At 44.6% G+C, this 19,111-nt stretch overlaps 1 protein-coding gene and 1 long non-coding RNA gene across 5 annotated transcripts in view; both read left to right on the forward strand.

The window, feature by feature from the left end:
• The first annotated feature begins 12 nt into the window (after positions 1-12).
• LOC110470376 (uncharacterized) lies at positions 13-12,443 on the forward strand. Of its 2 annotated transcripts, XR_013340458.1 has the most exons (4): positions 13-95; positions 1,017-1,078; positions 4,497-4,525; positions 12,272-12,443. It is a non-coding gene; the product is annotated as an uncharacterized LOC110470376 (long non-coding RNA). The 2 variants fall into 2 exon arrangements; XR_004148616.2 differs by lacking the exons at positions 4,497-4,525; positions 12,272-12,443 and adding an exon at positions 3,277-3,836 and having other exon boundaries at positions 56-106.
• Positions 12,444-15,901: 3,458 nt separating this feature from the next.
• Positions 15,902-19,111, forward strand: part of LMO4 (LIM domain only 4) — a 28,245-nt gene continuing 25,035 nt past the window's right edge. The window contains exons 1-2 of one of the 3 annotated variants that reach the window (XM_077785433.1): positions 15,902-16,242; positions 18,641-18,879. In XM_077785433.1, the coding sequence (XP_077641559.1) occupies positions 18,644-18,879 (236 nt within the window). In that variant the 5' untranslated portion in view covers positions 15,902-16,242; positions 18,641-18,643. The remainder of the gene's footprint in view (positions 16,243-18,640; positions 18,880-19,111) is intronic. The other 2 variants (XM_021526668.2, XM_021526677.2) reach the window with 2 other exon arrangements.

Consider the following 19,111-nt stretch of genomic DNA (forward strand, 5'->3'; position numbering starts at 1 on the left):
CCTAGACACTGTCCTGAGATATGTTTTGGGGCTGCTGTCCGGGCTCTGGTGCTACGTGCAGCTGCTCTTGAATATCTTCAACTGATCATCAGCTGGTACGTCTCTGGTACGTCTCATAGCCTTGTTTTAGACCCCGGTGCTGACTGGTGGCCCAGAGTGCTTTTCCCCATTCCCTTGAGCTTATAGATAGTTCTTTGGCAAGTATCCAAACCTAATGCACTGTAGAGGGAAAGGTTTTCAGGTTCCCATGTACACACATGTGGTCAAAGCCCCAGCTCATTAAATTAGTATGTGCAGTGGAGACCAGCTACTGATTTATGTTTTCATCTACGCAAGGTAAATTGGATTGAAACTTCACACTGTTTAAAAAGGAGAGCTGAGATTCTTGCTTACCTTTGAGCTCTAAATTAGCAGGCACGTGACTATGCCTCATGGACCTGAAGAAGCTGGTTCTGAGTTAATATGATGCCCATACTGTTGATTTCACTGGAGCCTTTTGTATCAGAAACCACATGTACACAGCCTCACATTGTGAAGCAAGATTAATTTAGCTGTTGGCAAATTATGTGCTGTATAAGAATGTTCTGTGAACGACTGGTATTGCAAATTCTACTGCTTAATTTTTGCAATGCAAAGTACCAGTAACAGGAACTACTGGTTTCAGCTGAATTTTACAGAAATGTGAAGGAGAGGCAGCCAAAATAAGGAGATAAATAGTGGAAAACTAAACAACAGAAGGCCTACTGAGTCAGATATTAAGGGCCTCAATATAAATTATAACATGTAAGATGAAGTTAATGGCAAAAGTTTTAGAGCTTCAGACCTCCTAAAAATACAGAAGGGGTGGCCTCTCAAAAATGCATGTATTTGTGATTCTCAGCTATAATTATAGGGAGCAACACAGGGGTGGCTACTGAGGATATTTCCATGCTTCAGTTTAATATGTTATTTTAATGTTTCTAAAATATCTCTACTTTTAGAACTAAAATTCTTGTTCTCTCTTTGATTTGTTGTAGGAATAGCTGAAGTGAAACAAACTTCCCATGATCCACCTACCTTGAAGAACAGAACCACTCTGGTAGGAGTAAATTATTGGTATGAAACCTTAGTTTTTTGTGTGCTTCCTAACTCTGCCAATTCACTTGATGAAAGTGTTTCTTACTCATATCAGTGAGATGTAGAAAGATGATATTTTTGTGCTCTCTGTATTACTGATGATAACTTTTTCCTTGAGTTTTATTCAACCTTAAGATTATATTGGTTCCAGTCTTCATGTTTATGTTTTCACCTAGTCCAAACAAATATCTTCACCAGTGCTTTTAGACACCCTTTACTAGCTCAAAACTGCACCACATTTTGCTGCTTGCTCCGGTCCCTCCCTGTATCTCTGCCGTCAGAAGAGGCCAAGCAAGCATTCCCTAATGCACTACAAGTAAAGCCGGCCTGGTTAGCTCATATCCATGTTCATCACCAGGTGAAATGACTCTGGCTGCCTTAGCTTAAGCAGATTAGGTGATTTGTGATCCCGTTTGCTAATGGAGCAGTATGCTGGGTTCTTGGAAGACAGCAATAAGCACTGGAAACAGTGCCAGTGCTGTCATCTCCAAGAGGAGCTTTCCTGTAGTCTCAGGTTTTCACAGCACTACCATCCTTGAATCCAATCTTGCACCCCTCAACTTCCATGTTTTTTCTACAGATGTTGCCTTTATTTTTAGCTGCCAGAAGTAAATATATATCTTGACATTTTAAATGAGTCTTCTCTGTTCAGCTTGCTTGGTCTGTCTTTATTAATTAAACTTGGGTCTTCCTATTAGGCTCCTTCAGTTCATCTCCTCCAGTTTCAGCTCTTACTTTCCACTTACCTTCATTATACTTTGCAATCTTTGAACTGCACTGAACTCTTCCTCATTTCACATCTTCCCATACAATATTCAGATCTGCTATTCCTCTGTCTAATTTTACCATGGCTGATGTGAAAATCATCTTTGCTAGAGAAGCAGAAGTGAGGAGACAAACCTTTCTTCTCTTTGCCACATTTGTTCTCACTCTTACGTAAAATCCTGGCTGAAAAAAGGGGCATTCTCTTTTGTGATCATAACTTCACATTCCTCTTTTTCCTGCTACTCTTCCATTTGGAAAACATTTTAATAGATTCTCATCCATGAAAACTATACTGTTTATGTTTGCAATTTTTCAATGTGCTTGGAGTTGGTGTTTTTCAGATGAACGGTGTATTAAGATTTAATCTGAGCCTAGTCAGATAATATTGACCTGTAATGAAAAAGCTGTATGAATGAGATAGCAGCAGACAGCTAGAAGTGCTGAATGCCAATTGCTGACTGAAAAATGATACCCAGAATTTGGTGGTGGAGAGTAGATGGGACATTTATGAATGGAAATGCTTTCTGATTGGAAAAAACAGAGAAACTTTTAAAAACAAATCACAATATTTAAGCAATGTTTGCCAAAATTCGCCTGTGCCTGTAGGGTGGTACAGCTGCAAGCTTTTAGGAGGTGCTTATCCCTCTGCAGCAGGCTACCACATCCTGGTATCAACTCAAAGGCCTCTCTGTTTTGCCACAATAGACTTCCCCAAAATTAAAACAAAGAACTGAATCTAAGACTATGGATTCCTGATGCATCTCTATGTGCCCATTTCAGCTATATTTCCCACTGTTCACTGTTAGCAGTCATTAGGAATCATGAATATTGATTCCAAAATCAGAATCTCCTGAAACAAATCCCTAGGTGTTACAGTATTGCCACATTGTATTAGGGCCACAAACAATGGGTTAGTCCTTGCCCAAAGCAGCTTTTAATCCAGGTCATGTATATGGAAGAAGGGCAAGGGAAGGTGATTCTGCATATATCTGAGTTGCCTGGGTTGAATCTGGTGAATTATTGTAACAAATACATTCTAAACGTTCCCCTTCAGTTTTTCACAAATTCCAAATGTGGATGCTGCTCTAAATTAAAATAAACAATTAAAATGCCTTTCTGAATGCATTTGCAATGAAATAAGTTACTGTAGTTTCCCTGGGCAAGCCAGCTCTTTGGAGGGGGCAAAAGTTGCAAATGGAAAAACAAACAAACAAATGAGTGAGTAACTGGGATGTGCTGCCAGAAAATCAGAAACAAGCCTGGTAAAAGGGGGAGGGAAAGGCTCTTGTCTGCCCTGGGACAATTTGTAGAAACCAAAATGTGGGAGAGAGTTGAAATGAAAAGGAGAAAAAAAATTCCACTGCCTTTTTTTTTTTTTTTTTTTTTTTTAAACAGTGAGTGAGAAAAGCCTGACTGCTGGCTGCCTTTCTTGCCTTCCAAATCTTAGAGCAGCAAGAAATGGAGACATGGTTTGGGTCAGCATCCAGGTACAGAGCACGCTTCACCTCCCATGAACTGGGGATGGGGAAGCAAAGGGAAGAGTGCTGCAGAGCTGATTGTCTGCTCTCGGAGGCTTCCTGGTAGGGAGAGTCCTCAGGATCAGAGCTGCTCCGAGCTGCTGAGGCATGCAGAGGAGCTGCAGATGGGGCTGAGAGTACAGCTTGATACTTCTCTGTTCAGCCACCAGTCACAGCATTATCAAATGCTCACTAGAGGTGGGTACCAAGGCTGCTAGAAGGGCTGAAGGCAAAGCAGGAGATCTGCTTTTAATGAAAAGATAGTTTAACGCACAGCTTCTTTCTTCCTATAATGACAAAATGGATATGAAACAGTTACACTCCAGACCCTTACTTTTTTTAGTGCTATTTATTTTTTTCACAACATTTAAAACAAAACAAGCAAAAAAAGGGAAGGGAACAAAAAAGGAAAAAGAAAACTCCCTTCAGACAACAATCACCTTTTGAGTTAAATTCTCATGCTTGGTCTTAGCCCAGAGGGATTTGTCTTGAGTGAAGTTCGAAGAAAATCCTTTCAGCAGTTTCTGAGTTACTTAAATGTAACCATGGAAGTTTGGATTCAGATGCTTTTTTTTTTTTACTTATATAACTCAAAAATAGCTTTGCTTTAAAACTTTTAAATTAACCCTCCTTAACTTTTAAACTTGTCACCTATCCTACTGTATGGCTTATAAAATTTTAAAGCTAATAGTATAACAAACTCAAATAATGATACTGCAGATGTTCAAATGGATCTTGGGAGAAATAAATTATAGGAGGTACAGTGGGTTGTTACTGAAGAAAGAGCAGCTGCATGCCTTAAACCATGTGTTCTTTCTGGTCTGAAAAAGGCTCAATTTTTTTCTACTATTAAGAAGCATAAGTGTTCTGGGTGTGGATTTTAATACTTTGTTACACATATAAAATTAAGCATGTAAGTCCTGTTCCTTTTTTTCCTCCTGATAGTCCAATGTCAAAACATTTTCTTAAATTTTCCTGCTCTCTTTTTAACACAATCCCAATCAACAGGACACTTAAATGTCTCCTAAATATTTATGGAGTTCAAAGTCACTGCAATGCTCTGTGATTCTCTTACTGTTATTATTTTCTTGCCAGCAGATCGAGGCAATGAGAGGTGAAGTGTCTTGGTAAGTAATGTTTTTTTTCAATTTTCTTTGTCCAATCTTCCTGTTGCTCTCTGATGTGTCTTCCTCTTTGTCTTCTTTCCAACATTTCTGCCTCACTTACTAGTCCCTTTCTCACTGTCTCCTATCTATCTTTCAACCATCTTTCTCCATTTATTCTTCTCCAACAATTGCACTGAAGAGAGCCCATTGTAGAAATTATTTTTACTTTGGCAGCCACTTTTTACTTTTATCTTTTCCCTGAATGTCTGGGATGGGTCCAGGCAGCTCTCCCCACTTTCATCATCTCCCTTCACATCCCTCGTGACCCTGAGCTCTAGTCAGCAATCTGATGTCTGCCATGAGAGCACCTCCCATTATCCAAAGCCACAATCAGACTAAGGTGTTGTAACATTGTGTGTTGCTTTACTTACCACGCTTGCTCTGCCGCTTTCTAGGAACTGCACACCTGTGCCAGGTTTTTCTCACAGAATAATAATGACAGCACTGTCGCCTCTTGCACGTCTCTCCTCCTTGCTCCTGTGCCCATCTTCCTCTCCTGAGCTTTGTGGTTTGGTCTCCTGGTGCAGTGCAGCCAGGATATGGGAGACTTGTATTTAGGCTGTGCCTGAGGCAGTTTGAACTTGAATCTCTTGCCCCTTGAATTTGCACCCTACCCAAGAGATTATCAACTCTTCTGTGAGGAGCGTGACCTGAGCCCTTTAAGTGGGAAAGCTTGAGCTTGACTTTTCAGTCTTGAAGTGGAGACACTCACCTGCCTGGGGAAACCACGTCTGCCAGCACCCACCCCAGTCAATACTTAAATGCAAGTATGGAGGCATTCCCTGGAAGACAGTAGCAAACCCCAGGTTTCTTGCTGTCAGTAGTGCTTTGAGAACAACCACACAGAACAATCAATTTAATCCATTTAATTACTCCATATGAGCTGGAACAGCTCCAACAGGATGGACTGGAGAAAGACCCTGCTCAACAAGATCCTTTTAGAGCTGTGCTGAGCTCACTTGGCTGCCATGGGTCAGTTCCCTCATACCCCAGAGCAGCCATGGAGCTGCCTCAGCACCACTGATTTGACACAGTGAGGACGTGTGGAGACTGGAGGGGAGGGAAGTGTGCTCCTCCACTCTGTTATCCATGGTGGCAGGTTTGTAGCTGTAGCTGAAACACACACCTGCCAGTGCTGCCTCAGTTACCAGTCTGGATAGGAGTGGCAGCAAATATGTGGTGGAGGGAAAAGAATTCTATTAAAAGACAGGGCAGCACACTGGAGCATTACAAGGCAAATTGCTTTTAAAGGTGGAAATACAATAAAAATAGACTAAAGAGTCTTAAAATACAAAATAAATGCCAAAACAGAGAAAGCCAGAATGACTTCCAGAACTCGGCTATAGGCAGTTGTCCCCCAGTATAAGCCAGATACTGTCAGTGTGTGGGAGACATCCAGGAATTTTCTTTCCTACAAAAATATCAGGGACATTATATGTTTTAACTGTAATGGAAAACTAGAGCTCTAGTGCTCAGCTCCAAAGAAGAACTCTAACCATTAGAAGTGATGTGGTACAGGGTGTGTGTGTGTGTTTGTGTGGCTGCTCCTTTTCTCCTCGAGATTCTATAGCTTCCTTCATTCTTCGCTTCTCTCATATTACAGAAAGAAGGTAATTTTTCCTGGCCATTTACTAAAGCTCATTAAAGACTGAAGAGAACAAACAATGCTATTCCTTAGAGACTACCATTCAAAGTCATTCTACAATTCTCTGTTCTAATACTTGAGACAAATTAATTATTCCTTAGTGAAAAGTGTATAATTCCTATTCTTCATTTTTGGGGTGGGGAGTGGGGAAAAATAATAGGAAGCTTATATCTGAGTCAAAAGCTGTCTGAGCTGAAGGGAAATGAGAAAAAATGTGTGTTCCAAGAAGAGTAAAAGCAATTACTCTAATAATAATTCTAGGGATATTAATGTCTTTTTAAAGTAAATTGCTTTCAAATAAACACCAAAGTTGAAGGCATAGGAAAGGCTGGGTTATTTATTAATCATTCCAAAAGTGCATTTTTCTAAATGAACAAGTGCATGAGCAACTTCACTGGCACATATTAAATTTAGTTAAACGGCAACTTGTAAATATCTAAAAACTTCTGTAACCAGAGACTAATTTGTTTAACGTGTTGAAAATGTTCTGTGGATGTGAGGAGCTACATATTAAACTTCAAAGCAAAATGCTCCAGAGATTACACCATCTTAAAGACTGCATATTGGAAAGGCCTTTATACATTAAACATAAAGGACTTTTAATTCTCTTCTATTTTGAATACTTGTCAATCTGTGTGACTCACGCTTAAGATTGTAAACTATCATTTTAAGGTGTAAGGTCCAAGTTGAGACCTGGACCATGATTTGCAAGGGGCTGGCTTTTCTCTTTCATCTCTATTAATTAATCCTGTTTCAGTTTGCCCAGCGTACACTTCTGTTGACATCACCTTTTCCATATACTTTAAAGAGTCCCCAGAGAGATCTACTGCAGAACAAAAACTGGACAGAGAATACATTTGGAAACCATTTTATTTCTCAATTACCAACCAAAACGTATGGAAAAGATTTACACTCTATCTGATTTACACAATAATTATACTTTGAAAGCTTAGAAATAAATGGCTTGATCCCTGAAATCATTAGTTACTATACCAAATGTAATTGGTGTAAACTAATGAGTTTACTGGATGGCTGACCCTTAATTACTAATTACAGTTAAACTCTAGCCAATCAAAATTTCGTTTACTTATAAAAGTACAGTGTACTATTAACAAGCATTACATTTCCAAGCAAGCAGCTTTATGATTAGTTGTAGCACACAACTCAAGCCTGTTCAGGGCTATCAAAAGCAGCTTTTTAATAACAGTGCACTAAGCAACCATCATTCTCTTACCTCAGCTTCTATCAGACAAACAGAAAGAAACCACATAATTAATCATCTCATGCAATAAAAATAAAGCATCTGGGCCAGATCCAGGTGGGATATACCCAGCCTCCTTAGTTCAAAGAGCTGCAAGAGGCTGGGGATCTGCCTTAGGATAGGATAACTGACATGGGGAATTCTGGCTCTCTTGGGGGAGCAGTAAGGGGTATGGAAATGAAATACTGATTGATTGCGTGCAGTCCCATGTGATGTGGAGAAACCTATCAACAAAACAGGTTTAATAATTCCTTAAATTGCAGAGGATTTCTTGGGCAGATTCAGTATGTGGTGATGGGACATATGACTCCTGTACTGGCAATCCCAAAAATCTAGAAGTCATGATTCCTCACTATTTATTAGTTCAAATGGAGAATGGTTTTTTTTTTTTTTTTTAATAAAATGCTAAATGGGAACAAATTATTTTCATTTGTCTCTGTTTGATCTTTAAGAACTAATGTCTTGCCTAACCAGGAAGACTCAAAATTCCTACTAAAAAAGTTGAAAGCAGATTTCTATTTAGACCACAATTCCAGAGTTGGAACTTTAAAGAGGTACACTAAATATTTTAATAAAATCATGAGCCCTTACAATGCATACAATCACATCCTTAAAGATACTTAGATAAATTACTCCAGTGATTTAAAGATGTGGAAATTCTCCATCTCCTAGATCATTCCTGTGAATCCCAAACTTCAGATAGGAGATGGATACCAGAAGTCACAAGCAGAACATCAGGTGCTATGGAGGTTTAGTTGGAAGAATATGTATTTGCTGGAGCTCTGCACTCTGTGCTCTGCAGATGACCCAACAGACCTCACAGCTGCAAGGGTTAATTCTGTCACGATTGCAGGTCTCTCCTATTTCTGTTTTTCTCTATGAACCTTACCTGCTGGCCCTTTGGAACAAGTACTGTAATGCTTGCCCACTTGTTAGTATAAACATTTTCTTAAAACTCAGAAATTTGAGAATGAAGTAGTTCTCAGAATATCTGCACATGGGTTAAAGTGAAATATTTTATTTACTGAATTCCTGTTTGTGAGATGTGTCTGGGGTCAAGAAAAGGTTAAAGTTGTTTACTGCCTTCAAGCTCTGGTCTTAGAAGTTAATTCAGAACTGTGCTTTGAGCAGCTACAGAGAGTAGTAAGTCCTTGCAGCAGTGAATTGCTGGTTTGATGTCAAGGTCCGTGGGCCTTAATCATAAAATTAGTTTGTTTCTTAAGGAAACCCTAGCAGGGACTTTATGGTTATATAAAGTCATTATACTGTTTTACAACACAGCTTTAAAGATGCTTCAGAATGATCAGAGTTTGTAGGAAGGGATCATGGTTTTTATTATTTGTGGAATATCCTCAAGCTGTCATAGCTACAGCACTGCCACTTGGAATAGTTGCTTCACAGTTCAAAAGAAAAGACAAAGGATTTGTTGAAGCCTAAGTCAGGCAATTAGGGCATATCTGTCCAGAGAAAGCTCATTGAATTGAATGGATTCCATGTACTTCCTGACAACTGACTCCAGTTTTGTAGGAGCTGTATATTTGGGGCAATCAAGGTGTTTTATTACAATTCCACAAGAGCAGATAGAGGGCCTATGAAGCTCTACAAGCTCTGCTTTTCACAGTTCTCTGTTGGAGAATTTAGGGGTGAGTAATTTTGAAAGTCATGGAAAAGGAAGAAGGCATATTTTCCAAAACCTTGAAATCCTGTGAATGCAAAGACAAAGGAAACACCAGACTACACAAAAACTTTGCTGTCCACCCTCTGCACAGCAGTGCTGGTAAGAACAATGCTGCTATTTCTGAATTGCTAACACTAAGATAAGACAACAGCCTCCAATGCAGAAGGGAGACAAGAACCATTGATTTAGGAGAAGGGGAGCACACTATAGACAGGTTCACTCTCCCCAGCCTGCCATCCCTGCGGCACGGAGGAAAGGGGGAGCTTCTGGAATGACTGGTGGAACAAGCACCAAAGGGCCCCACTTCCCTCCTTTTCTGTGAACCCTGTATAACTCTTTCTGTGAAAGAAAGCATCAAGCCCCATCTTGTTCATGGAAATACAACATATTTGAAAACCGTAGTTAATGGATAAACTGTTTTCTGATTGGGTGAGCCACACAATAAATCTCTTCCCAAGCCAAGTGCAATGCAGCTTATTCAGTTACAGTGAAATGAGCCACTGTCACTTTGCTGCACTTGCATACATCAGGCAAAATGCTTCCATCTTCATCAGTCTCTTAGCGAAATAGAAATAAAACCATTTTAACAGAATGGTGTCACTGGATCTGTGGCACCTGCTTTAAAAATAAATCTCTTAGCTTTGTCTTCACTATTACTTTCAATAAATGTCCTAGCATTGCCACAGCATTTATCTAGCAGCAGGAAACCATTATCCTATGACAACAATCTATTCCATTAACATTAGCTCTTAATTGTAAGATTGTTTATAAGACAGGAAAAGCTACTGAATCATAGTAGAATGATAAAAAGAGTTATGGTCATGGAGTATAGTAGTTCCTCCAGTTATGAAAAATAACCTAGGAGTAGAAAGCTATATTTTTATATGAAAAATAATGTAATATTCTTATGCAATTTAATGTTTTTAAATAATGGATTACATCAGGAAGGTAGCTATTAAAGAGTTAATGTTAAAAACTGTTAATAAGAAACTCTTTCTTTGATAATGGTATGGCTGTAAAACTAAATAGAAAGCCTAGAAACTCTCCTTCTTCATTTTATCAATGCTGCACCAAGCCAGAGAAATCATAATAACAGAAACACATTTGTCTGGTGGAGTGAACAGAAGAAATGTTGCAGAATTGAGATATGAAGAACCTCACTGCAGAATAGAAGGAGAACTGTCATTCTGATTGTTTGTCATTATTGTTTCATGTCCAGTTAAGTGAACTTAAAGTGACAGTTGTGTCATAACTGCGGGCATCTATGTAAATTTCAAATCAAATACGATAGAGGCATTTCTGCCAGACAGAAGTCACCAGGCTGCTCTTCCTCTTCGTTTTTGTAACCCTCCATTTTCTCATGCCATTGCTGGTAGCCCTTAAATTAAAAAGACAACTTCAACAGGGGATATCTGTGATCCATGTGTTTCAGTGCTCAGCCTGTATCTTGCTTTCTTTCTGCTTTTTGAAACAATGCTCAGTGTCAAATTTCCACCAGAAGCAGTCACCACAAACATCTAGATGGATTAGCTAAACCTGTGCCTTCCCATTAATGATGTATCACACAACAAGACTCTGTGAAGTTCCAGGTTGAGAACGTCCCCTGAAGACCTACAGAGAAAACAGCTCAAGCAAATGTTCCTGCATTGGTTTACTGCAGCCCAAGCCAGACGTCTTCTGTGTGAATAGAGCAAATTAGGCAGAAAACATTGGTCATGGAATTTTCTGTACATTACAGCATTGTTCAGAGATCATGGGAACTTCATAAAGATATCAGACATACTTCTCCATTGCAATGAGCTACATGTAAATAATTAATTTCCCGGAAACACTCAGATATTCTAATTACACAGGATTTGCTACTGGACACACATCTTTAAAAATAATTTCAGTGCAATCATAAAGGTATTTTGTGTGGATAACACCATGAAAAAATACTAAACATGCTATTTATTCACTCAGGGAAAATATACTATTTATTTTTTTTTCTGCATATTTAAAGTTACTTGGCTAATTAATTAGATAATAAAAGCTAGATTTAAGTTTTCATTTTTCATTGCAACACATTGTGTAAATGATACTGTTATAAATGTGTACCTCTGCATTAGGTAAGTGCATTTTGGTCAGCTGATTGAGTCAGATTTTTTTTTTTTTAATTCCTTTCCAGTTGATCTTTTTTGTAGTGTCAATTTAAATTAGCATGGTGACTACTTTTACCTATAATTTGGGCCTTCCAAACAGCACCAAATTGTGCTGTCCCACCCTTCCATTTGTTACAGTGACTAGTGAAAAGAGGCAACATATTAATGCCAGTCCTATAAAAGTATCTGTGAAGAAAACATTCTTTTACCCCAAATGGTAAGTTCTATAGGAGTTTATATTAGGTATTTGTCAAAGGACTTTTTTTTCCCTGTTAAAGATGGAATCATATGAATCAAAAATATTAATATTTGAGACAAAATATCACTTGACTACAGGTATGTCACCACAAAATCAATTGTCAGTATATGTTTAAGAGTAGCAAATCAATGTTAACTGATTTGCCTAAAAAATACTATAGACTGTGGAATGTAAAGCGCTCTTTCAAAATTCACATAGCATGTCCAATTTTTTTTAATGTAGTGAACTTGTTATTACATACACATATTCTAGAGGCCTTTCAAGAGTTTCAATTTTAAACAAAAATTATATGTAAATTCAAAGTCTGATATCTTGCCTGTAGTCACAGAACCCACTTGTGCAGGACTTGCTGCTACTGCTGGCTTGTGGTAATGCATCAATTTCTCATGAGAGAAATGTGCTCAGTACAAATTGGTGAACGTAATTTCAGCCACATGACGTCATTACAAATACAGCCTTAGCTCTTGCAAAAGTGGACTTCATTGTTAATATAAATATATATATGGAATTACTGACATTTATATTATTTGGCTCCTGTCCTAAGTTATAGATACAGTGACGATAAAAGGGTCTTGCAAGCCCTTACCTAAGCAAACTGTGTTTACTAATTACCTCCCATGGTTATGGGTTCCTGTAAATAAAGTCACTCATGTATTTATAAGCAAGTTAAAATCTATACACATATTTCTAAACATAACTTATCTTACTCTTTTGGGCAAACAGTACTGTCTACTGCTCAGAAAAGAATGCTAAGAGTGAATTCATCCAGGATTCTTCCCAGCTTCTGCCAGGATGTGACTCTGACATATCACTGGATATCCGACTTAAATACTTAATCCAGTCACATTTTTAAATTGATTGAGGCCTGAACCAGAAGATCCTATGTGAGTAAAAGGATGCATTACTTTAAAATAAGGAATGGCTGTTGATTTTTCATTGTTGTTTCTGGACAGACTGGGGTCAGAGGGTTTGTTTTAGAAGTTTGTTTGTTCAAAAGGTGTAGTTGGAAGACACATGGATGAGCAAAGTGCCACATGGAAGATCTCAAGGAAGCAGCCTCAACATTTCTCCCTAATGAGGAAAGGAAAAAAAGTCCCTTAGGTATGCACTACTCAGGAAGAGAACCTAGAGGTCCCATAAGAATGCAGTATTTAGGGAGAGAACCAAGACTCTTTTCCTGAATGGAGAGATAACTCTGATGAATTCTGAACTACCTGATATCTTAGGGGAACATCTAGGTTTAAGAATTATTTGGATTCCAGGCTGTAACATTTTCCAGACATTCAGATTGCAACTACTAAGCCAGCAATTTTATGCTTTCCCTTCCCTGACTCCAACAGTACCGCAATATAAGCAGCCAGATTTTCTTCTGCATTGTGTTTTTTATCCATTCAGCCAAAATTAACAGTCTTCTAGGATAACGTATGCCAAGTGAATTTAAATCTTGTGGACTCAAATCGACCTAAAGTTGATGGATACATTCATGCCTACTGCTGAAATCTACCAATTACACAGAACTATGTTAACTTACCATAGAAACATCTCATCTAATAGCACAGATGATGTTGAACTAACTAATTACATTATGGCACATAGACAATGAAAAACATAACGAAGATGACAGCACAGCAACAGCAGATGCTGCACAAAAGAAAAATTAGAAAAATATTGCTCTGCAAAATGCTCTCAGTTAAGGTTTCCTCTGTTAAAATTAATCACAAAAATTAGTGATGATCAGATTTCAGAAAAAGATATGAACATTGTAATGCAATTTGAAAGACATCATTAAGCCATTTAGAACTCTGCTCCTTGAGAAGGTAATTCCTGTTTTTTGTATCACTCTCATTTTTAAGACTAGTAAACATTTTAGTGCCTATGGCAGAGTTTCTTGGTAGAATATCTTTTCCAATGAGGAGAGGTCCTAATGGCTCTCCCAGAGTCTGAATTTGGTAGCTTCCAGCCATTACAGGCTTAGATAATTAGACAGTGTAGATTTTATTTGAGCTTGGCATTTGCTCTGTTCTTGTGCTCTTAACTGTCAGAGAGCTAAAATATCAGTGATTGTTGATTATCTGTAGCATGCCTTGTTGCTTTATATATTTTAAATTGTACCAGATCCTACATAACAAATCTAAAACTGCTGAGTACGTTTAAATGTAATATGTACATGGAGATTACATCCAGATGATATATTTCATAGACCTATGCTAAAAAAATTTAACCATAACACTGGTCCTCTCCCCTTTCCCTGTGGAAGCTTTCCATGAGTTCCCCAAGTCTGCTTTAAGCAGACTCTCAACATATCCCAGTCTATGGAGAAACATAGAAATAGAATTTTCTCCCGTGTTTAAATCATACCTGTGGTGCCATTCAAATGTCGATATTTTATTTTCTATATATTTAGAATCAAAATGTATCTTCGCTATCCTGCGCTTTCCCAAGTACATTTCTCCCAGGCAGGCGATTTTCCTTCCAATTCTAAGTGACTGCTGGCGCCGGGCTCCGTGCCCAGCCGGGCCGGGCTGCAGGGCGGCGGGAGACCCGCAGGTGGCGATGTGGCCAACGCACACCTGGGCTGCGCCCGCCGGCCGGGCTCGGCGCCGGCCTGTCCCCGGGCGGGCGGGCAGCGCTCCTGCGCCGGCCGCCCGCTCCTCAGAGGGGCTCCCGGGAAGTTCCCTGTACCTGTGCGGGGCACCGCGTCTACGGGAGCCGCTGGCAGGGGCAGGTTTAATTTTGTTGTCTCGGACATCGCGGGGGCTCATGAACTCGTAGCTCGGTCACGCTGCCATCACCGCGTACTCGACGAGACAGCGAACGGGGCCGCCCTGCCCTGCCCGCGGCTCCCACCGAGCGGGGCCCGGGCGCTGCTGCCGTCCGGCGAGCGCTGCATTGGCTGCTGCTTACGTCAGCGGTCTGGAATCGAGAAACTGCTACGAAGTTTCTCTGTCCTTTAGCAGATGCCGGCAATGTGCCACTGCGGGGGCTCCGCCGCCGCGAACGGAGCGCGGCCGTGCGCGCGGGTGACAGCGGGGTGCGAGTCCCCTGTGCCGGGCACGGAGCGGCGCCGCGGACAGCGCCCGCATTTCGGAGCACTTTGTTATTCCGGGGTGTGCCCCAGCGATTCGCGGCTGTGCTTATCCTGTGTGCTGCACTTAGGCCTCACAGGCACGCAGTTAATACGTAGTGGGTTTTTCATCGTTTTAAGCGTCTCCACTGAACATTACTTCTTCGGATTTGCCGTCATCCCCGGCAAATCTGGGGGCATCCGAGGGCTTCTCCCTGAGAACTGCAACTGTCTGCCCTGCTGACGAGCGGTGCCGCCGACCGCGGCTGCTTAACCCACTGAACCCTCCGCTGGGGCGGCCACCGCGGGCCGTGCCCGCCCGAGTCCCGCAGCGCAGCTCCCGCAGGAACGTGTGACACTCGGCGGCTCGACGCGGCCCCTCTGCCCGCCGGGCGAGCCGGGCACGGCTCGTCGCCGCCTCTCCCGCCCCAGCGCGGGATCCCAGCACAGGGCTCGGGCACCGGGGCCGGACGCGGCAGCGGGGGGCGCCACGACGGCGGCAAGCAGCGGCTGCTGCGGCCGCGCCTCCCCTCGGCGCCTCCCCAGCCCGGCAGGGCCGCGGTGGCGGGGGAAGCGCCCCGCGGCCGGGAAGGGCTCCGACGGACATCGCTCCCCGGGCGGAGCGGGCCTGCCCTCGGGGACAGCCGGGCTGACCCCTCGCCGCCAAGTTTCTCAACTGGCGGCCGGGAGCTGGCGGGCGGGGCGAGGCGGGATGGACGCTGCCCTCACGGCCGCGCGCCTCCCCTCAGCGCCGGGCGGACGGCGCGGCCAGCGCTGCCCACCTGACTCCCTCCTTCCTCTCCATTCCCCTCCTCCTCCTCTTCGCCCCCTCCCTTCCTCTCTCTCTCTTTTTTTTTTTTTTTTTTTTTTTTTTTTTTTTTTTTTTTTCCTCCCCTCTCACTCATTCCTTTGTCTTCCCGGGGATTGGCAGGTTTTATTATTCCGCCTGAACAAGCCGGGGGCGGATTGGCTGCGGCGGGCTGACGAGCGCGCCGAGCCGGAGTGTAGTTGGGATTCTGCTCTGTCAGTAACACATGTGTGAGGGCAGCGGGCACACGCGCACCGTGCGGGCACACACGCACTTGCAGCCTCACGCTTAGACGGGCACAAGGGCCGCCCCCGCGCCCCGCCAGCGCCGCCGCCGCAGGATCCCGGCAGCAGCTCCGCGCCCGGCCCCGCTCAAACTCGCTGGCTCCCGCCCGCTCCGCCGAGGCGCTCCGGCGGGCCGCGGCCGGCCGGCTCCGCGCCGCGGGAGGCTCGGGAGCCGCCGCAGCCCGGAGAGGGGGCGGAGGTGGGGGAGCGGGGGGAAGCGGCACAAAGTGAAGCCACATTGCCAAACTTGCCCGGCGATTGCAGCATCGAGCGGCGGCGGCGCCCTGCGTGTGCGGCTCAGCGGCGGGGACCGAGCTCTGCAGCTCCCCTCCCGGGAAGCGGGAGCTGGAGGAAGGACCCGGGCAGACGCCTCTCATAGCAATATCTATATTTTTCCAGCCTGGGCTGCCCCTTGCCGGGCGGAGGGCTCCCTCCAGCCGGCGAGAGGGCGAGCGCTGTGCTTATTTCTTTGCGAGAAGACCTCCTCAGGCACCCCGAGCGGCGCTCCCCGGCCTTTTGCAATATAGAGGGGAAGCAGGTAAGAAGTGCCGGTCGCTCCCGTGTCTCGCAGCGTTCGTGTGCGCGGTGCCCGCCCGCCGCCGTCCCGCTGCCCGCCGGGCGGAGGGGTGCGGAGCGGGGCGCCGCGGACCCCGGGCATTGTCGCGGCCCCCGTACAAAGCCTGGCGGCCGCCGCCGGAGCGCCTTCCCTTGCCCCCCTTCCCAGCTGCCGCCGGGAAAGGGCTCTCCCTGCCTCGGCTGTGAATGGAGGGGACGGGGGGGAGGTGGTGGGTGGGGGGAGGCTGGGGCACCCGCTTCCCCTGTAGTAAACACTGTTCTGAAACAGTGGCAGAAAAGATCAAAGTGAGCTCTCTATTTCTCTCCTCTCCGGTTCCCTTCCTGCCCCACACACAGTCTTTTGTTTCAGTCCAGGAGAAAATCGGTGAATCACCTAATTAAAACCAAGACGTGAATTAAGCATCCATTTTTGTGCTACAAATTTCCAGCTCTCCGCTTGTCCCTCCCTTGGTCTCCATTAAAAAAGCGCCAGAGACGCTGTTAAAAGGGGGGTATTTTGCCTCTAGCTTCTAGCTCTGCTTTCTATTTCACTGACTCCTATCCCAGGACCAAAATTGCTTGGCTCTGTAATTACTAGAGTAAGCCTATTTAAGTTAAAAGCTTTCCCCCCCCCCAACTCTAAATGAAACTTGATGAGGGCCCGTCCTTAGTTATCAAGGGAGTCACTTTCTGGTCAGTCCTCTTGATTCATCTTTTTAGATTTAATCAGCATTAAGGTATTGCTTGTCCTTAAGAGCTTTAGCTTAATGGGGTTACTGGATGGTTTTCTCAGTGTAACGTTTCCCATTTTATATTTATACATATTTGTCTTCGACAAAGACAGGTTAAGGTGGTGGCATGGAGCCTTTTTCTTTCTTTTAAGAAATCCGAAGTGATTTAAAGCATAGGAAAACGGTTTAAAGACTCGGAGCAGGAAATGCAGATTCATTAGGCTGTAGCTGGAAACTGTAACAAAAGGCAATTCCTTGAACAAATGCATCAGAAATCAATTTACATAAAGGTACACGATGCGTTCGGATAAATGCAATGCTAATGGCTTTTAGAGTGGTTTTCTTTCCAAAGTCTCGGGGTTTTTGTTACAGCTTAATTGGTGCAGTTCTCCTGGTTTATTGTGCGGTCACTGGACATACCTCCAGGTACTCTTTCTGAGGAAATGTGTGTTTAAATCGGCCTCAGTTCTCCTCCTGCAGCCGAGTTGGGCCAGTGTCAGAAAAAGTTCGTCCTCGCTGCTCTGGACGTATCAGTCTGAAGGTCCTTAGCAGATAGCCAGATGCCTCGGCATGAGCACATACGGCTTACAAAGGACAAAGACAAAACATGCTGCTTAATTGGCAGTAAATAACTTGATCTTTTTATAGTATAAGTGACTAGAGGAGCACCGGGAGTTTATTGGACCCTGGATTGAAGGCAACAAATTAATCGGTTTAGAGTAAGCTTTATGAATTGATTCCTATATTATCTCTGGGTTGTCCTGCTTGCATAAAGCATTTATTAGAAAGTGAAAAATGCCCTTAGAAGCAGTTTCGGGGGCGGCCGGAGTAACCGCAGCCGGAGCGATGCACTTCATTACTCTACTGCTTTCCTAGGGTCGGTAAACTTTTTTTTTTTTCTTTTTTTTTTTTTTTTTTAGTAACAAAGCTTTAGCATTTAAACTGCTGATCAAGGGCAGATTAGCGAGACAAAAGTTGAGTATGTTTGTGTAGGAAGTTAACAGGCGTCCTAAAGTTCAATGATCTATTATTCGGGCCAGTGTCCTCAATCTGGAGTGTTTTATCGGGGTGTTTCTAGTTCTCCAAAATTAAACTACAGAAAATAAAATCTCAAGGCCTCGAGGGCCAGTCCGAGCCCCTCGTTACCGCCCCGAGCCTGCAGAGCCTCTCCTAGACTGAAAAACCAGTTTCACAACTTTTTTTTTCTCCCCCTCCACTCTTCACACACTTTTTTTCATAAGCAAAACAAACCCCGGGACTGTTCCTGACTTGTGAGCTGCAGCTGCACAAGCCCGGAGCGGGGGGGCGGCGGCTGCGCTCGCCCCGCGCCCGCCGCTCCCGCCAGCTGCGCGGCCGCGCCCCTGCCCGCGGCCCGGCCCGGCCCGGCTCGGCTCGGCTCGGCCCGGCCCGGCCCGGCCCGGCCCGGCCCGGCTCGGCTCGGCTCGGCGCTGGCCCCGCCCGGCCCGGCCCGCTCGGCGCTGGCCCGGCCCGGCCCGGCCCGGCTCGGCTCGGCCCCGCCCGGCCCGGCCCGGCTCGGCTCGGCTCGGCCCGGCCCGGCCCGGCCCGGCCCGGCCCGGCCCGGCTCGGCTCGGCGCTGGCCCCGCTCGGCCCGGCCCGGCCCGGCCCTGACCCGCCCCTCTCTCCGCGCAGGCCATGGTGAACCCCGGCGGCAGCGCGCAGCCGCCCCCGGTCTCGGCGGGCTCCCTCTCCTGGAAGAGGTGCGCCGGCTGCGGGGGGAAGATCGCCGACCGCTTCCTGCTCTACGCCATGGACAGCTACTGGCACAGCCGCTGCCTCAAGTGCTCCTGCTGCCAGGCCCAGCTGGGGGACATCGGCACCTCCTGCTACACCAAGAGCGGGATGATTCTCTGCAGAAACGACTACATCAGGTGAGGCGACGGCCAGGCTGGTGAAGACAGCTCTCCCCCTTCCCTCCTTCATTTTTCTTTTCCTCTCCCGCCTTTATTTCTCGTGGTGGGTGTCTGCAGGGCAGAGGGGTGGGCTGGCGCAGGATGGCTCCTTCATTAGGAGGGAGAGACGTGCGGGTGCGGATGTTAGCACCTAGCCCAGGGCGAGTTGCGACTGCCAAGTGGAGGAAAGAGTTGGGGGGGGCGGGGGGCT

Source organism: Lonchura striata, chromosome 9 (assembly GCF_046129695.1).
Source record: "Lonchura striata isolate bLonStr1 chromosome 9, bLonStr1.mat, whole genome shotgun sequence".
Lineage (NCBI taxonomy): Eukaryota > Metazoa > Chordata > Aves > Passeriformes > Estrildidae > Lonchura > Lonchura striata.